Genomic DNA, 13136 nt, shown 5'->3' on the forward strand with positions numbered 1-13136 from the left:
CACTGTAGCTCGTCTACAACCACTCTGTGATGTCTGCCAATCAATACACCTCAGTTTGCCTTCTAGAAGAGATTTCTGTAGCTTTTTAGCTCTGATCAAATGGCCAAAATACTGACATGTTAATTTCTGGATGTCACTTTTAAAGTTCTTTTTGTTCTTGCAATTTCAAGCACCTCTCCTTTGGTCTTGTGGCCTGTATATGGAATGTTTATGGAAGATATTTGTGAGGGCTAGTACCCTTGATCCCCTGTCAAGTCACACATCCATGTCAAAAGGGATGTGGGTAGGGGAGACTGGTGTCCCACAGCTCCCCAACTCTCACTTGTGACTCTAGGTAGCTGGTTGTGCACAGCAGCGGCCATACCCTGGAATCTCAATTTGGCAGTTCTGCAAAACTAAGTGACAGGCCAGTCAGCTTCAGTTGGTGCGGTGTGGGGATGTCACCCCTTCTAATGTGCACAAAGACTGGGAACGGCGCAAGAGGCAGAAGATTCCTACAAGCTAGTAGGACAATGGCTTAGAAGCCAGAGACCAGCAAGGTGTGTGGCATACTCAAGAGCACAGTCATGACGCTCAGTAAGGCAATGTTGCCAGTCATCTGGGACATCACACAATATAAGCTCCATGGCTAGTCATAGTCGAAGAATAGGAGATACAGAAGAGCTTGGGGCTCCTGCAGCCGATTCTGCTGTAAATAAGGAAGGAACATCTATGACAAAGTTGTTAAGGCCAAGATTTTTAGGATGGCACCCAGAGTGGGCAGAGAACACATCACCGCTGATACTGGCTGCCCCAGAGCCATTTAACACTCCAAGGAGTGTTAATTGGCTGGAGATGGGACTTCTGCCACTCACTCAGGAGGAAGTCCCACTCAGGAGGAAGTCCTGGCAGCTCCCTAGTCCCAGCTATGCCAGAAGCTGCAGTGGACAGCACTGAGACTACAAAAGTCCCCAGAGTCTAAGTCCTGGGAGTCCAGGACCAGTTAAGTGTTGGGATCTTAGGGCGAGGAGGGGAGATGAGGCTTGGAGGGGTGGGCACAGGGGGATTGGGAGTGTTGGAGGACAAGTCGGGGCAGAGGAAGCACTTGCAGGGGGAAGACCTTGTGGTGGGGTGCCCAATTCTGAAAGGAGGTGCAACCACCCCTTCCCATCTGAGGCCTGAGCAGGGTCTTCCCCTCTGGCCCTGAACTCTTCCCTGAAACTCTTTCGAGTTATCAACAGTCACAGATTGCAACTCTTTCGAGTACAATCACAGTTCTTGGTTTCCAGGAGTGGGACATGAATCCACAACCCACTGATTCAAAGGCGAGGGTGCTATGAACTGAGCCACAGCTGACACCTCAACTCTTCCCTGAAGCCTGAAAATTGAAGTTGGGTGGGAAATGGCCCTTAAGTGGTCATTAATATACCAATTAAGGGCCTCAATTCAGGCAAGGGTGGATGGGCTGGCCACCCAAGCCTTGCCCATCCGTAAAATCGTGGAGAGGTAGGAGCGGGAGAGCGACCAGTGGGAAGGCCATCTGGGCGATTTTACAGAACCCCCACCGTCACCGTAATGTAAAATTCTGCCCATAAACTCAATAGAGAAGATTCGTGCAGCACTGATTCCCAAATCTAGTGTATAGTCAAGAAAAAAGGTCCATGAGTATGAGAAGAACTATATCCTCTTAGTTTACACTAAAAGCAGGATAACTCCTTTAAACCTTTTCAGTTGAACTCAAATGAACAGAAGGAACTATGAATTTAGGATCCGAATGATGTGCCCAAAATGACTGTTTAAATATTTAAAGATTGATTAGTATCATGCACAGTGTTCCTTTAGTCTTTCAGCTCAGACAGGCACAGAGCAAGTTGATGAGCGAGGTGCATGCCTATTGATATAGACTTCATTGCAGTTGAGTTCTAGGATGTCACCCTGAAGGATACTTCTGGCCAGTTATTGTGTGAAGCAATGCAAGTTGTCTACTGCTCTACAGTTCATCTGTAGCAAACAATTTATGCCAATTGCAACAAACTAAAAACTGTGTGTAGTACAATTACTTAGAGCCGTGAAGCCTCAGGGTGCATAAGGATTGAAAAAGCAATGCAAGTATTCTGTTTAAAGAACGCCATTGATTCTTTTACACCTTCTGGGTTACTATTATAATTCATATTCACAGTCTATTAGGATACAACAAATATGTTCATCCACAGAGAAACTGTGAAAAAAGATTTTATTGCAATTAAAGCCCCAGTTGGATTTCATCTCCAGGTGCAAATTGATTTAAGGAGATTTCACAAAAAGACTGAAACTAAATTTTTAAATTGTGAATTATGGTTATGTGGTAAAAAAAGAAAAATTGTTTTGCTTTTTTTAAAACTCATGCCCTTTGCTTAGTCACAGCACACTTACAGTCAATTTCTAACACTAGTAATACGTCACTTCAACTATTAGCTTCATTCAATCGGTAGCATTCTTGCCTCTGTCAGAAAAGGAATGTTTTTATTTATAGAGCAACTTTCAAGACCTCAGGACATCCTAAATTACATTACAACTATTAGCCACTATTCTAATGTAGGGAATGCTGCAGCCAGTTTGTGCACAGCTAGCTTGCACAATGAGAAAGGTGATTATGACAGATAATCTATTTTTAGTGATGTTGGTTGACAGATATAAATTAATCAGGTGACTGGGAGAATGCCCCAGCTCTTCTTTGAAATAGTGCCAAGGAATCTTTTACCTCCACTTGAGAGGGCATTGGTGGCCTCAGTTTAGCACTTCATCCAAAAGAAGGCAACTTTAACAGTGCTGAACTTCCTCAGTTCTGCACTGAAATGTCTGCTGAGTTTATATGCCCAAGCCCAAGATAATGAGGCTTGAATGCACAACCATCTAACTCAGGGGCAGGGCTACCAATGAACCGCAGCTGATAGATTCAAACTCTGGCTCCAGGACTTAATCCCAGCTGAAATTCCGGTTTGCTACTAAGAGAGTGCTGTGTTGTTGCAGATACCATCTTTTGGATGAAATATTACACTGGGGTTCCACTTACCTATTCAGGTGAATGTAAAAGATCCCATGGGACCTTTTAAAGAAGAGTAGAGAGTTCACCTGGCGTTCTGGATAACGTTTTTTTCCTTTAGCCAGTAAACAAGCAATGATTAACTGGCCATTTGTTGATTAGCTGTTTATTATGCTTGGCTGTTTTTAAATTGGACGCCAGAACTGATTTCATAACAGTTACTATAATTTAAAGTAATCTATTGGTTGTACAGTACTTCGCATAGCCTGAAAATATGGTAAGACACCACATAAATGCAAGTTCTGACGAATAGGTCTCTTAAAGATTTGCATTAATGAAACATTTGATGATTGAGATAACATATTTCTGAAGGAACGAGAGGTCAGCATTCATCAAGTTTGAAGGTTTTAGAAAGAGAGCTAAATCCACATCAGGCAACAGACTGTGCTAAAATTATGTATCTTAATTGCATTCAGTTGCTCAAACCCAGAGACAGAAGCATGGATTTTAAATGTCCAGTTTACCCAATCAAAGAGAAACTTCAGAATCTTTTGTGTGAAAGGAGTTATTCTTCTCCCACATAATGAAGAACACTGACAGAGTCAAGTTAGATCAGGCAAACACCACATACCTTTTTCATTGAGTGGACCAAACTCCAGTGAATACTTCAGAACATGGTAATTGTTCCACACATACAGTTTATGATCTCGGGGGTTATAATCCACTGCTGCAATGTACTGGTAGGAGTTGGGGAATAATACTTCAACATTTCCATCCATGCTCAGCTCAGTGTTATAGATGTAGTCAATTTTATTCCCAGTGGCTTCATTGTCATCATCTTCATATACTGATTTTACTACATATAGAATTCCACAAATCATAAAAGCGTTTGAAGCTGACCTCTTGTCATAAGCAGTATTCCAGGTACCTTCAATTCTTAAGGTATAAGGATTTAACTGGCTAATCACTATTTTACCATTGTTCTGTTCAGTTGCGTAGATAACCCACAAACCATTTTCATCGACTGCAAGGTCAATATCTGACTTTCCGCCCCACCGGTATGGTGATGTATCATGGTAATTGGCATTGGCTACGATGGCCTCACCACTCTTAATCCTAGTCCTGAGATCAAACTTCACAATATTTCTTGTACGTTCTTTATTAAAGAATAATGCTCCATCATACACTACGAATCCCGTTCCATCCACTCTGTGAGGAAGCTTGTAGGTGATGGTTGGTCGACCAGCAATAAAATCCCCCATTGAAGAGTATTCAGTTAATGTATCTGTTCTGTATGGGGTCCAAGGCATATAGTAAACTTTGTCAGAAGCTTGTAGTGGGTCTTTGCACCAGGCTCCTGACTGGTGATCAGACTCAAACAAGTGGTCCATTTGATAAACTGCTTTAAGTGTTCCAGGGCATAAGAAAACTGTGGAAACAGAAGATAAGATAGATCTGTTAAAATCTAAGAAGGCAGCTCAAATTTGGTGCAATCCATTGATTTTTGTTCTCAGTTTTTCTTGAGGATCTCCCAACTAATTTAAATGCAAAGATGCTCTCCACTCAAATTTACAAAACCATACACATGTACATATATAAAGAAAATTAAAGATTTGAAATTCCTGAGAAATATTCAGAATACTGAATAAATTACGTTTGATATCTAGAAACTAAAAAATGTTTTCTCCTTAAATAAAATGAGAGTCGTGGTTTAGGGTGTTCACTGCTATTGTCAGTTCATTACAAATATCTATTGACTTACTTTGAAATAAAACTTACAGTTTAAAAACAAAAGAAAATAAATAGCAGTTTTCACTAAATGGATGCAAAGAACAAAAACGGAATGGGAGAGGCATGATATGAGTAGGTTATTTTGGGGCAAGAAGAAAAGCAGGGAAACATTAGAGTCTTCTATGATCAGATCTCTTCTAATGAAGCAGAAAAGTGTATGTTGTGAAATAAAATTTGCATGTTCTGTTAGCAAGCAGCAGGATGGAGGATGGTGCACCTAAACTTTGTTAAACAAACCTCTACGCAACAAAATCAAGAGCAAAGTACTTTCATACAAAATGTTAAAAAAAATAACTGCATAATAGTGATTGTAAATGTTTAATTTCTAAGGTATTTTATTACCTTTCTGTTCCACTTCTACTTAGGCATTGGGAGAAGGAAGAAAGATATGAAGGAGAAAAGAGAACAGATTAATGGTAATCAACAGTGTGACATTACTGTAAAAAAAACATTAAAGGTGAGAGGAAGCAGGCAGTTTGGGGAAGGTATCCATCATCACTGGAACAGAGAGATTTAATTATTTGGTAAAACTGGTGAGAAACAACAAAATAATTACTTAAGCAAGACAGTTTTCTTCTAAAATGGTTGGCAGGACATCAGCTTAATTGAGACTAGTTGTATAATCGGCACAATACTGACGCAATGCAAGGCAAAGTTTGAATGTTCTGACACCATTTTAACTCAACTGATGCATGCAGTGACTATAAACTATCCATGGCTAGTTCATGGTTACTGCACACCAATTTTGACATTTTGGCCTAGGTGAATGGGCAACTATTTGTCAAGCCTGAACATGAGAAACCCAAGCAGCACTGACTTAAGTCTACACAAGTTTTCTGACATGAAAACCAAATGGTTTTGCAGTTGTAGCTCTCCGAACATCACCAGTCAGTTAAAATTCCAAGGAGTGGAGGCTTAACAGATTATTGAAACAACTGGTTAAATCGTCAGCAGGAATTTGACCAAAGGAGAGATCCAGGTCGCAAACGAGCAATTCCCTCATAAAATCATTTTTATCAAAGCTTTAAAATGTACTATGTATGTCACGCTTCTGACACACATCCAGTTGTTTGTGTTTCATTTTTAAAGTGGGTTGAAGGCGGAATGAGGGGGTGGGTTACAGAGAGATTGCTGTAGAGGTATAACGAGTTCAATCGACCATTATGTGTACAACTACACACATGAATGAAAGAACTTCAGGGCTAGACTGATAAGGCAGTCATTAAAAATATGGTTTGTTGGGCAGAAAGGACTCTGACAGGATAGGGTTTCTTTCCAGCATACAGAGCTATAATCCTCTAGTTCAGTATAGTAAGTATTAAGCTCAGCACTGGGAATCTGAGCTATGGCTTTTAAAAACTGTATCCAAGCAATCTCTGTGGTTTGGAAAATGAGTATGTTTTTGGACTATCTTGTAATGCAACAGCATTACATGCAAAGTAGTTTTAACATTTTTGTTCCAAATGCATTTGCAGTGTTGGGTGTGCAGATAAAGAAACAAAATGTTTCCAAAAATGCATTCAGACAGACTTTAATTTAATCCTTCAATGCCCACATTGCTCAATCAGATTTTTGGTGTCTCAGGGAATCGAGGGATATGGAGAACAGGAAAGAAAGTGCAGCTGATGCCAAAGATCAGCCATGATTGTACTAAATGGTGGAGCGGGCTCAACGGGCTGTCTGGTTTACCGCATTTGTTTTATTTCTCATGTTCTTACAAAGATTCTTAGATAGTTCAGTGCTGTTCATTCAAAGTTTTTTCCAAATATTCCAACCCCTGACTTAACCCTAACAATTAAAAAGGAGGGAACTTAAAAGTTGCATATTTACTTTCTTTGTAAGCAAAATTAAGTAAGGACACAACTTAATTTCCATATTAGAAATTATAAAATATGTTACCTTTCTATCTGGAGCCTTTTACCTCAACACAATCACATTTGTGCAGTTAAGGTGCAAAGATATGTCAGAACTGCAACCTTCTCAAGGCCTGTTTTCCATATTACCTAATCAGCACAAATGGGATGTACTGAAGTGGGGCAAATTTAAACTGTTATTTTTCATTCCATGGAATTAATCGGTTTCTTCCTACAAGCTTCACCCCACTTACTACAATAATTGTTGCATTTACTCCTGAGCTACTTTCTATTCCTCCCCCATTATTTCTCCAAGAGTCTTAATTTATAAAAAAAACATTTACAGCAAATAATAGACCAGCAAATTTAGCTCAGAGCAGAAGGGAGCTCTGTGCCACATTGTTCTGCCTTGTGCATGGAAGTGAAGGTGCACAAGTAAATCATGATGGGGGAGATTTTCATCTTCGTTGCCTAGGCATTCAGTATCAGAGGGCAGAGCACAGAAAGAAAAGTCTGATGGAAAGTTCACGCCACCTCTTACTGATTTAATGGAAGTCATCCCAATCAGATTTTCTTTCTGGGCTTTGCTGAATGCTTGGGCAGTAAAAACAAAAAAAACGACCTCCATTGACGCCAGCTCCAAAAGAGAAAACATGTTCTTAACCAGTCCGAAGTCAAAATGGAAAAGAAGAAATTTCAAAGGGAGTGTGCCATGATCCATGAGTTTTCCCAGTAATCTTATTGCTTACTGATTTCCCTTGTTCACTTTTCAAAACAGGTTTTAGCATACTGATAAGAAATAGAAGCAAAGGCAGGCCATTCAGCCCTTTGAGCTTGCTCCACCATTCAATGCGATCATAGCTGATCTTATACCTCAACTACACCTTCCCACACAATTCCATATGCCTTAGTATACAAATATCTATCAACCTTTCTCTTGAACATATTCATTGACTTGATTGGGATAGAGAATTCCAAAGATCCAAAACCTTTTGAGTGAAGAAATTTCCCCACATCCCAGTCCCAAATGACTAACCCCTTATTCTGAGACTGTAACCCTTAACTCTAGACTTCCTAGTAAGCAGAAACATCCTCCCAGCATCTGCCCTGTTCAAGCTCTTGAAGATTTTATATGTTTCAATGAGATCACCTCTCATTCTTCTAAATTTGAGGAAACATAGGCCTAGTCTGCCCAATCTCTTCTCGTTGGGGCCAGTCTAGTGAACCACTGTTTTGCTTCATCCAAGACAAACATATGCTTCCTTTGGTAAGGAAATGTTTACAAATCCAATGAAAGTCTCTTGATTACAGCTGCCATTTTGTCTGAGTTCTGAGCTGTTAGCTAAACAGTGGATGAGATGCATGATGAGGTAAATGTTTAGTATCCAATCTGTTGCTCATACCATTTTCCATCAATGGAAATAAACAGATAGAAAGCTGTGAATACAGCATGCTAATTTCCTTGCTGTAATTCCAGAAATGCCCTCAATGATTCCCACTTTTCCAACATTAACGGTGAGTGCAGTTTTTGTTTTGAGGAGTGGAATTCACCATTTTGAAATTTCACTGAAGGTTAAGCTTGACTTTGAAGCCTCAAAAACAGCATTCAACACTTATGTGTCAGTGGTTGAATGTTAGCTATTCTCAAAAATCACATCTTGTTGTCCCTGTGGCCCCAGAAGTCAAAAACTGATGAAAACTCCAGTTAGAAACTTATTTGAAAAAGAAAAATAATCATCGTCCTGAATGAATTATTTCCCAGCAATCAACTCATTGAGATGTGATCATTATACTTTTGAGTGATAAACATTGAGGGCTAAAAATTGGTCTGCACCTGCTTTTGGATGAGAGGGTCACGATTCACAATCTTCTCGCACCCACTGAAACAGGCAGCACATTGTTGCTGCCTCTTTGTTTGTAGCTGATTGTAGCGCTGGATCAATTGGGATCTGTGCTGCTTCAGCACTCAGCAGGCAGCCGAGTTTCATGTGCTGATCTCACATGGTATAGCTAGCTGCTCTTAAATGCAGTCTGCCCCTCTTAAAGAGTAGTTTTATTCAGTGGAAGAGAGCTGCTACAGACTACCTGCACTGATACTGGCTGAAAAGCAACACTGGGGAAGAGAAAGGGCTTCTAGATTCACTGGTGTGGCGCTGGAGGCCTTAGCGGTAGACCTGATAGAAATGGCAAAATTCATCATTGCTTCCAATATCCCAGTTCAGCCTTCGGTCAACTGAGGAAAAGAGTATTTGAGAAATGGAACCTCAAACCCAAGACTAAAGTCATGGTTTACCGGTCCCCTCACTCCTATATGCTTCGGAGACTTGGGCAACCTACAGCAGGCAACTCAAAGCACTAAAGATGCCTTCACAATATCCACCAAATCTGGTTGCACCAAGCCAATATGCCCAGCACTGAGGCACAAATCACTCAAAACCAGTTCCGCTGGTTAGGACATGTAATTTGTAAGCCTGACACCAGATTCCTGAAACAACTGCTCTACTTGGAATTCGGTCACGACAGGAGGACAGCAGAAACACTTTTGGGATGTCCTCGAAGCACCCCTGAAGAGATCAAACATACCTGCTGACTCATGGGAGACCCTGGCTTGTGACCAGCCAAGGAGGTTTGTTTTGGAAAGCACCAAACACTTGAGAGGCTTTGTTAGGAATGTGCAGAGGCCAAGCTGAGGCATCGGAGGGAGCGCACAAACTTCCAAACAAATCATGTACTCAACCCTGCAAACACCACCTCCCCCACATGTGGCAGAGTCTGCAGATCGTGCATTGGACTTATCAGCCATCTGAGAACCAATTGGAACAGAATGGGACAAGTCACCCTTGATCTTGAGGGACTGCCTAAGAAGAAGTAGCTAGTAGAGTGCCACAGGGATCAGTGCTGGGGCCTCAATTATTTACAATCTGCATTAATAATTTGGACGAAGGGACTGAATTTATGGTAGCTAAATTTGCCGATGACACCAAGAAAGGTAGAAAAGTAAGCTGTCAAGAGGAGGTAGAGTGCCAACAAAGGGATATAGACAGTGTAAGTGAATTGGAAAAAATTTGGCAGATGGAGTATAATGTGAGAAAATGTGAGCTTGTCCACTATGGCAGGAAGAATAGGAAATGGAGAGAGATTGCAGAACGTTGTGGTACAAAGGGATCTGGCTGTCCTGGTAAACGGATCACAAAAAGTTAGTATGCAGGTACAACCCTGATTCGGCAGGCAAATAGACTATTGGTATTTATTGCAAGGGGAGTGGAATAAAAATGTAGGGAAGTTTTACTGCAGGTGTACAGGGCCTTGGCGCACCCACATCTGGAATACTGTGTACAGTTTGGTCTCTTCATTTGAAAAAAAAAGATATAATTGCATTAGAAGCAATACAGAGAAGATTCAGTCGACTCATTCCTGAGCAGAGGAGTTTAACTTATGAAGAAAGTTTTTAACAGGTTGGGCCTGTACCCACTGGAGTTTAGAAGAATGAGAGGTGATCTTATGGAAACATATAAGATCCTGAGGGGATTTGAGGGAGGATGTTCTACTTGTGGGAGAGACTAAAACCAGGGAACACAGTTAAATAATAGGTCCACCGATTATGACAGAGATGAGGAGATTTTTTTTTTCTCTCAAAGGGTCATTAGCTTGTCTCATTCTCTTCCCCAGGAAGCAATGGAGGCTGGGTCATTAAAATTTATTCAAGGCAGAGTTAGACAGATTTTAGTGGACAAGGGAGTCAAGGGTTAAGGGGGGCAGATGGCTAAGTGGATTCAAGACCACAATCAGATCAGCTATTATCTTATTGAATGGCGGAGCAGGCTTGAAGGGGTGGATGGCCTACTCCTGCTCCTAAGTATTATGTCCCTAAGAAGTGGCAGAGGCAGACAGGGAGAAAGAGTCATATTTCCGCATGGGGTCAATGGGCTCTTAAAGCAAGTTCTCAGAAGGGAGTGGAAGAAAGTGGTCAGAGAGATGAATGCCCAGAGTCTAGCCCTGAGTACCTGGCGACAGTCCTGCAAGAGGTTCCTTGACCTCTTATAGGTGGTCAAGGTTAGCAAATGCAGCTTCAATATGTGTCATAGTTGAATATTGTGCTAGACTCAAATATCTCGTCTCGCTATCACTGAGGCACCAGAAGTCAAAAACTGATAAAAATGGATGCATCTACCATCTACTGCACTACCAAACTCTTACTCTGCTCAATACACCATACTACCATTACTCACCCATCAGCAGTTCATAGCAATCAGTGCTCAGGCCTAACATCCACATGTCTGCCTCACCCGCACACACCTTACAATGATGACAGCCTCAAACCCAGTTCCCACAGCTTCCATTTATCTCTGGCAATTCAGCTGTGGTAGGCATATCACCCAGACACAGTGCAACACAAAATCACTGATATCCTTCCTTCTCTCTTACAGGGCAGAATGGCTCATAAGGGAATGGTGGCATTAATGTGAAGCACAAATCTGCTGTCCCCTCTTTGGTTGACAGCATTCAAACTCCCAGCACTGTCACTCTCCTAGTTCCCTTTCTACTGCCTGTCAGTCAGCCCAGACTGATGCTGCCCTTACTTAAAAAGCACACAAGCAAAAAAAAAGTTACAAATACTCATCCTTCAGTGCCCTTTTAAAAGATGAAGATAATGCAATTAAACAAAAACATAAGAAATAAGAAAAAGGCAAAATACTGCGGATGCTGGAAATCTGAAACAAAAACAAAAAACGCTGGAATTTCTAAAGTCCTTTCGGTTCTGAAGAAGAGTCTTACGGACTCGAAACGTTAACTCTGTCTTTCTCTCCACAGATGCTGTCAGGCCTGCTGAGCTTTTCCAGCATTTTTTGTTTTTGATAAGAAATAAGAAATTCTATTCAGGATACAAAAGATTCAAATTCCCCAAAAGAATACAGAGGGAATAATGAAACTGGGACCCTCTATTCACTAATGGTGACAAAATTACCAGCTGGTCTGGCTGGTGCTGATCCTTTGTATGCTTCCAAGAGGAGGATGAATTGGTTCTTGACTGGTGCAGATATCATACTATTTAGAACATATGTGTCTTTATTGATAACATTTGGTCTGTGAGATCTTTGGGACTAGTTTCAATTGCCTGAGGGAGGGGGATTTTGAAGAGTATTTTTCCCTTATTGGCCCTGCGTTTTTCCTAGTTGCCTCTCTCTCATGAGACTACATAGCTGCAGGGGAGGCAACGGAGACATGGTGGGACATGGGACAGGCCTGCTAAACCAACTAGTATTTTTCTGCCTGTCAATTCTGTATGCTCATAAATAGTTACCTTCTTCTTATATGCATAATATGAATTTAATGAGAATGTTCAAGAGAAAATCTCTCCTACCACTCTCATTTTTTTAGAGCAAAGATTAGAGTTGACTACAAATTCAATGCACGTGGCTGCATTATGGGGTAACTTTCACATACACCATTAAAATTCTCCCTTAAATTATTGGAGAATATCATTTCACTATTCTTTAAGGACTCCTTTCTTTGGTTGCTATTAATCCAGTAATATGCCCAGTGCTCAGAAAAAACCCTCAAAGATTAAAATGATTTTAATTTCTGCCACAACCTCTTGTTTCTATTGGTTGGTACAATCGTAGAATGGTACTAAATGTCCATTGAGTACACAGCCACTTATAAAGAGATGTAACAGCGAAATCAGAAGTGGTTTGCATGGCGTTGTGCTATTTGAGAACTAGGAACACAATTTTTTGCAACTCATTTTCACAAGGCATTGCTTTGTTGCTGAAATGGTCCTAGTTCGTCAGCAGCTTCAAGTCATTTCGGCGAGGTTTAGTATATTTATAGAGGGAGGATTATGGGCCACATGCAGGAAAGGAATATATTTTATTGATGAAACCATTAGGCAAACCTACGATGAAGAGATGATTTGTTTTTTACAATACTCAGAAGCATGAATGTGTCTTGTCATTAATGCTGAATGCAGGCTCCTAAAGCTCCAAGACTGCATCGCATTATTTTATTAACAGCTGCTTTTATGAGGTGTGGTGGGAAAATGTTATTTCTTCTGTGGGCAGGGACAATAATTTTGCTGCCTGAACAAAGTGTTATTTCATGTAAGTGTAAGCAGAAAATAATAATTCACTTAGATGAAGTAATGCTTTTCAATTACTTGTGCTGACTACCAATGCTAAACCAATATCATGTATTCTGAGGAAAGATTATTAAATCTAAACAACAAAACTCATGTGAGGGTCACTGAATACTACAATCCACAATTGCATGGAAAATGTATTTAGCTCACTGCAGTTTCTCATACACAGGGAAACAACAGAATATACCACTATATTATAGCGAGCATTCCTTGAATTATATTCAAGTACAGTAGGGTAAAATAAATGGTTATCTAGGGTTTTAGTAGACTTGACACACATGTCCAATCACGGCAAGAAAACAATCAAGGAAGTAAACCGAATAAAGACCTATAAAGGCAAAACAGTAGGATA

General features: G+C 40.7%; 1 protein-coding gene across 4 annotated transcripts in view; it reads right to left on the reverse strand.

The window, feature by feature from the left end:
• The window catches only part of LOC144698702 (adhesion G protein-coupled receptor L3-like), an 891299-nt gene that overhangs the window by 285940 nt on the left and 592223 nt on the right, over positions 1–13136 (reverse strand). For 3 of the 4 annotated variants that reach the window (XM_078570510.1, XM_078570509.1, XM_078570512.1), the window contains exon 6: positions 3633–4430. The exons of the other annotated variant lie outside the window; for it this stretch is intronic. In XM_078570510.1, the coding sequence (XP_078426636.1) occupies positions 3633–4430 (798 nt within the window). The remainder of the gene's footprint in view (positions 1–3632; positions 4431–13136) is intronic. 4 annotated transcript variants of the gene reach the window in all.

The sequence above is a fragment of the Cetorhinus maximus genome, chromosome 2 (assembly GCF_964194155.1).
Source record: "Cetorhinus maximus chromosome 2, sCetMax3.hap1.1, whole genome shotgun sequence".
NCBI lineage: Eukaryota > Metazoa > Chordata > Chondrichthyes > Lamniformes > Cetorhinidae > Cetorhinus > Cetorhinus maximus.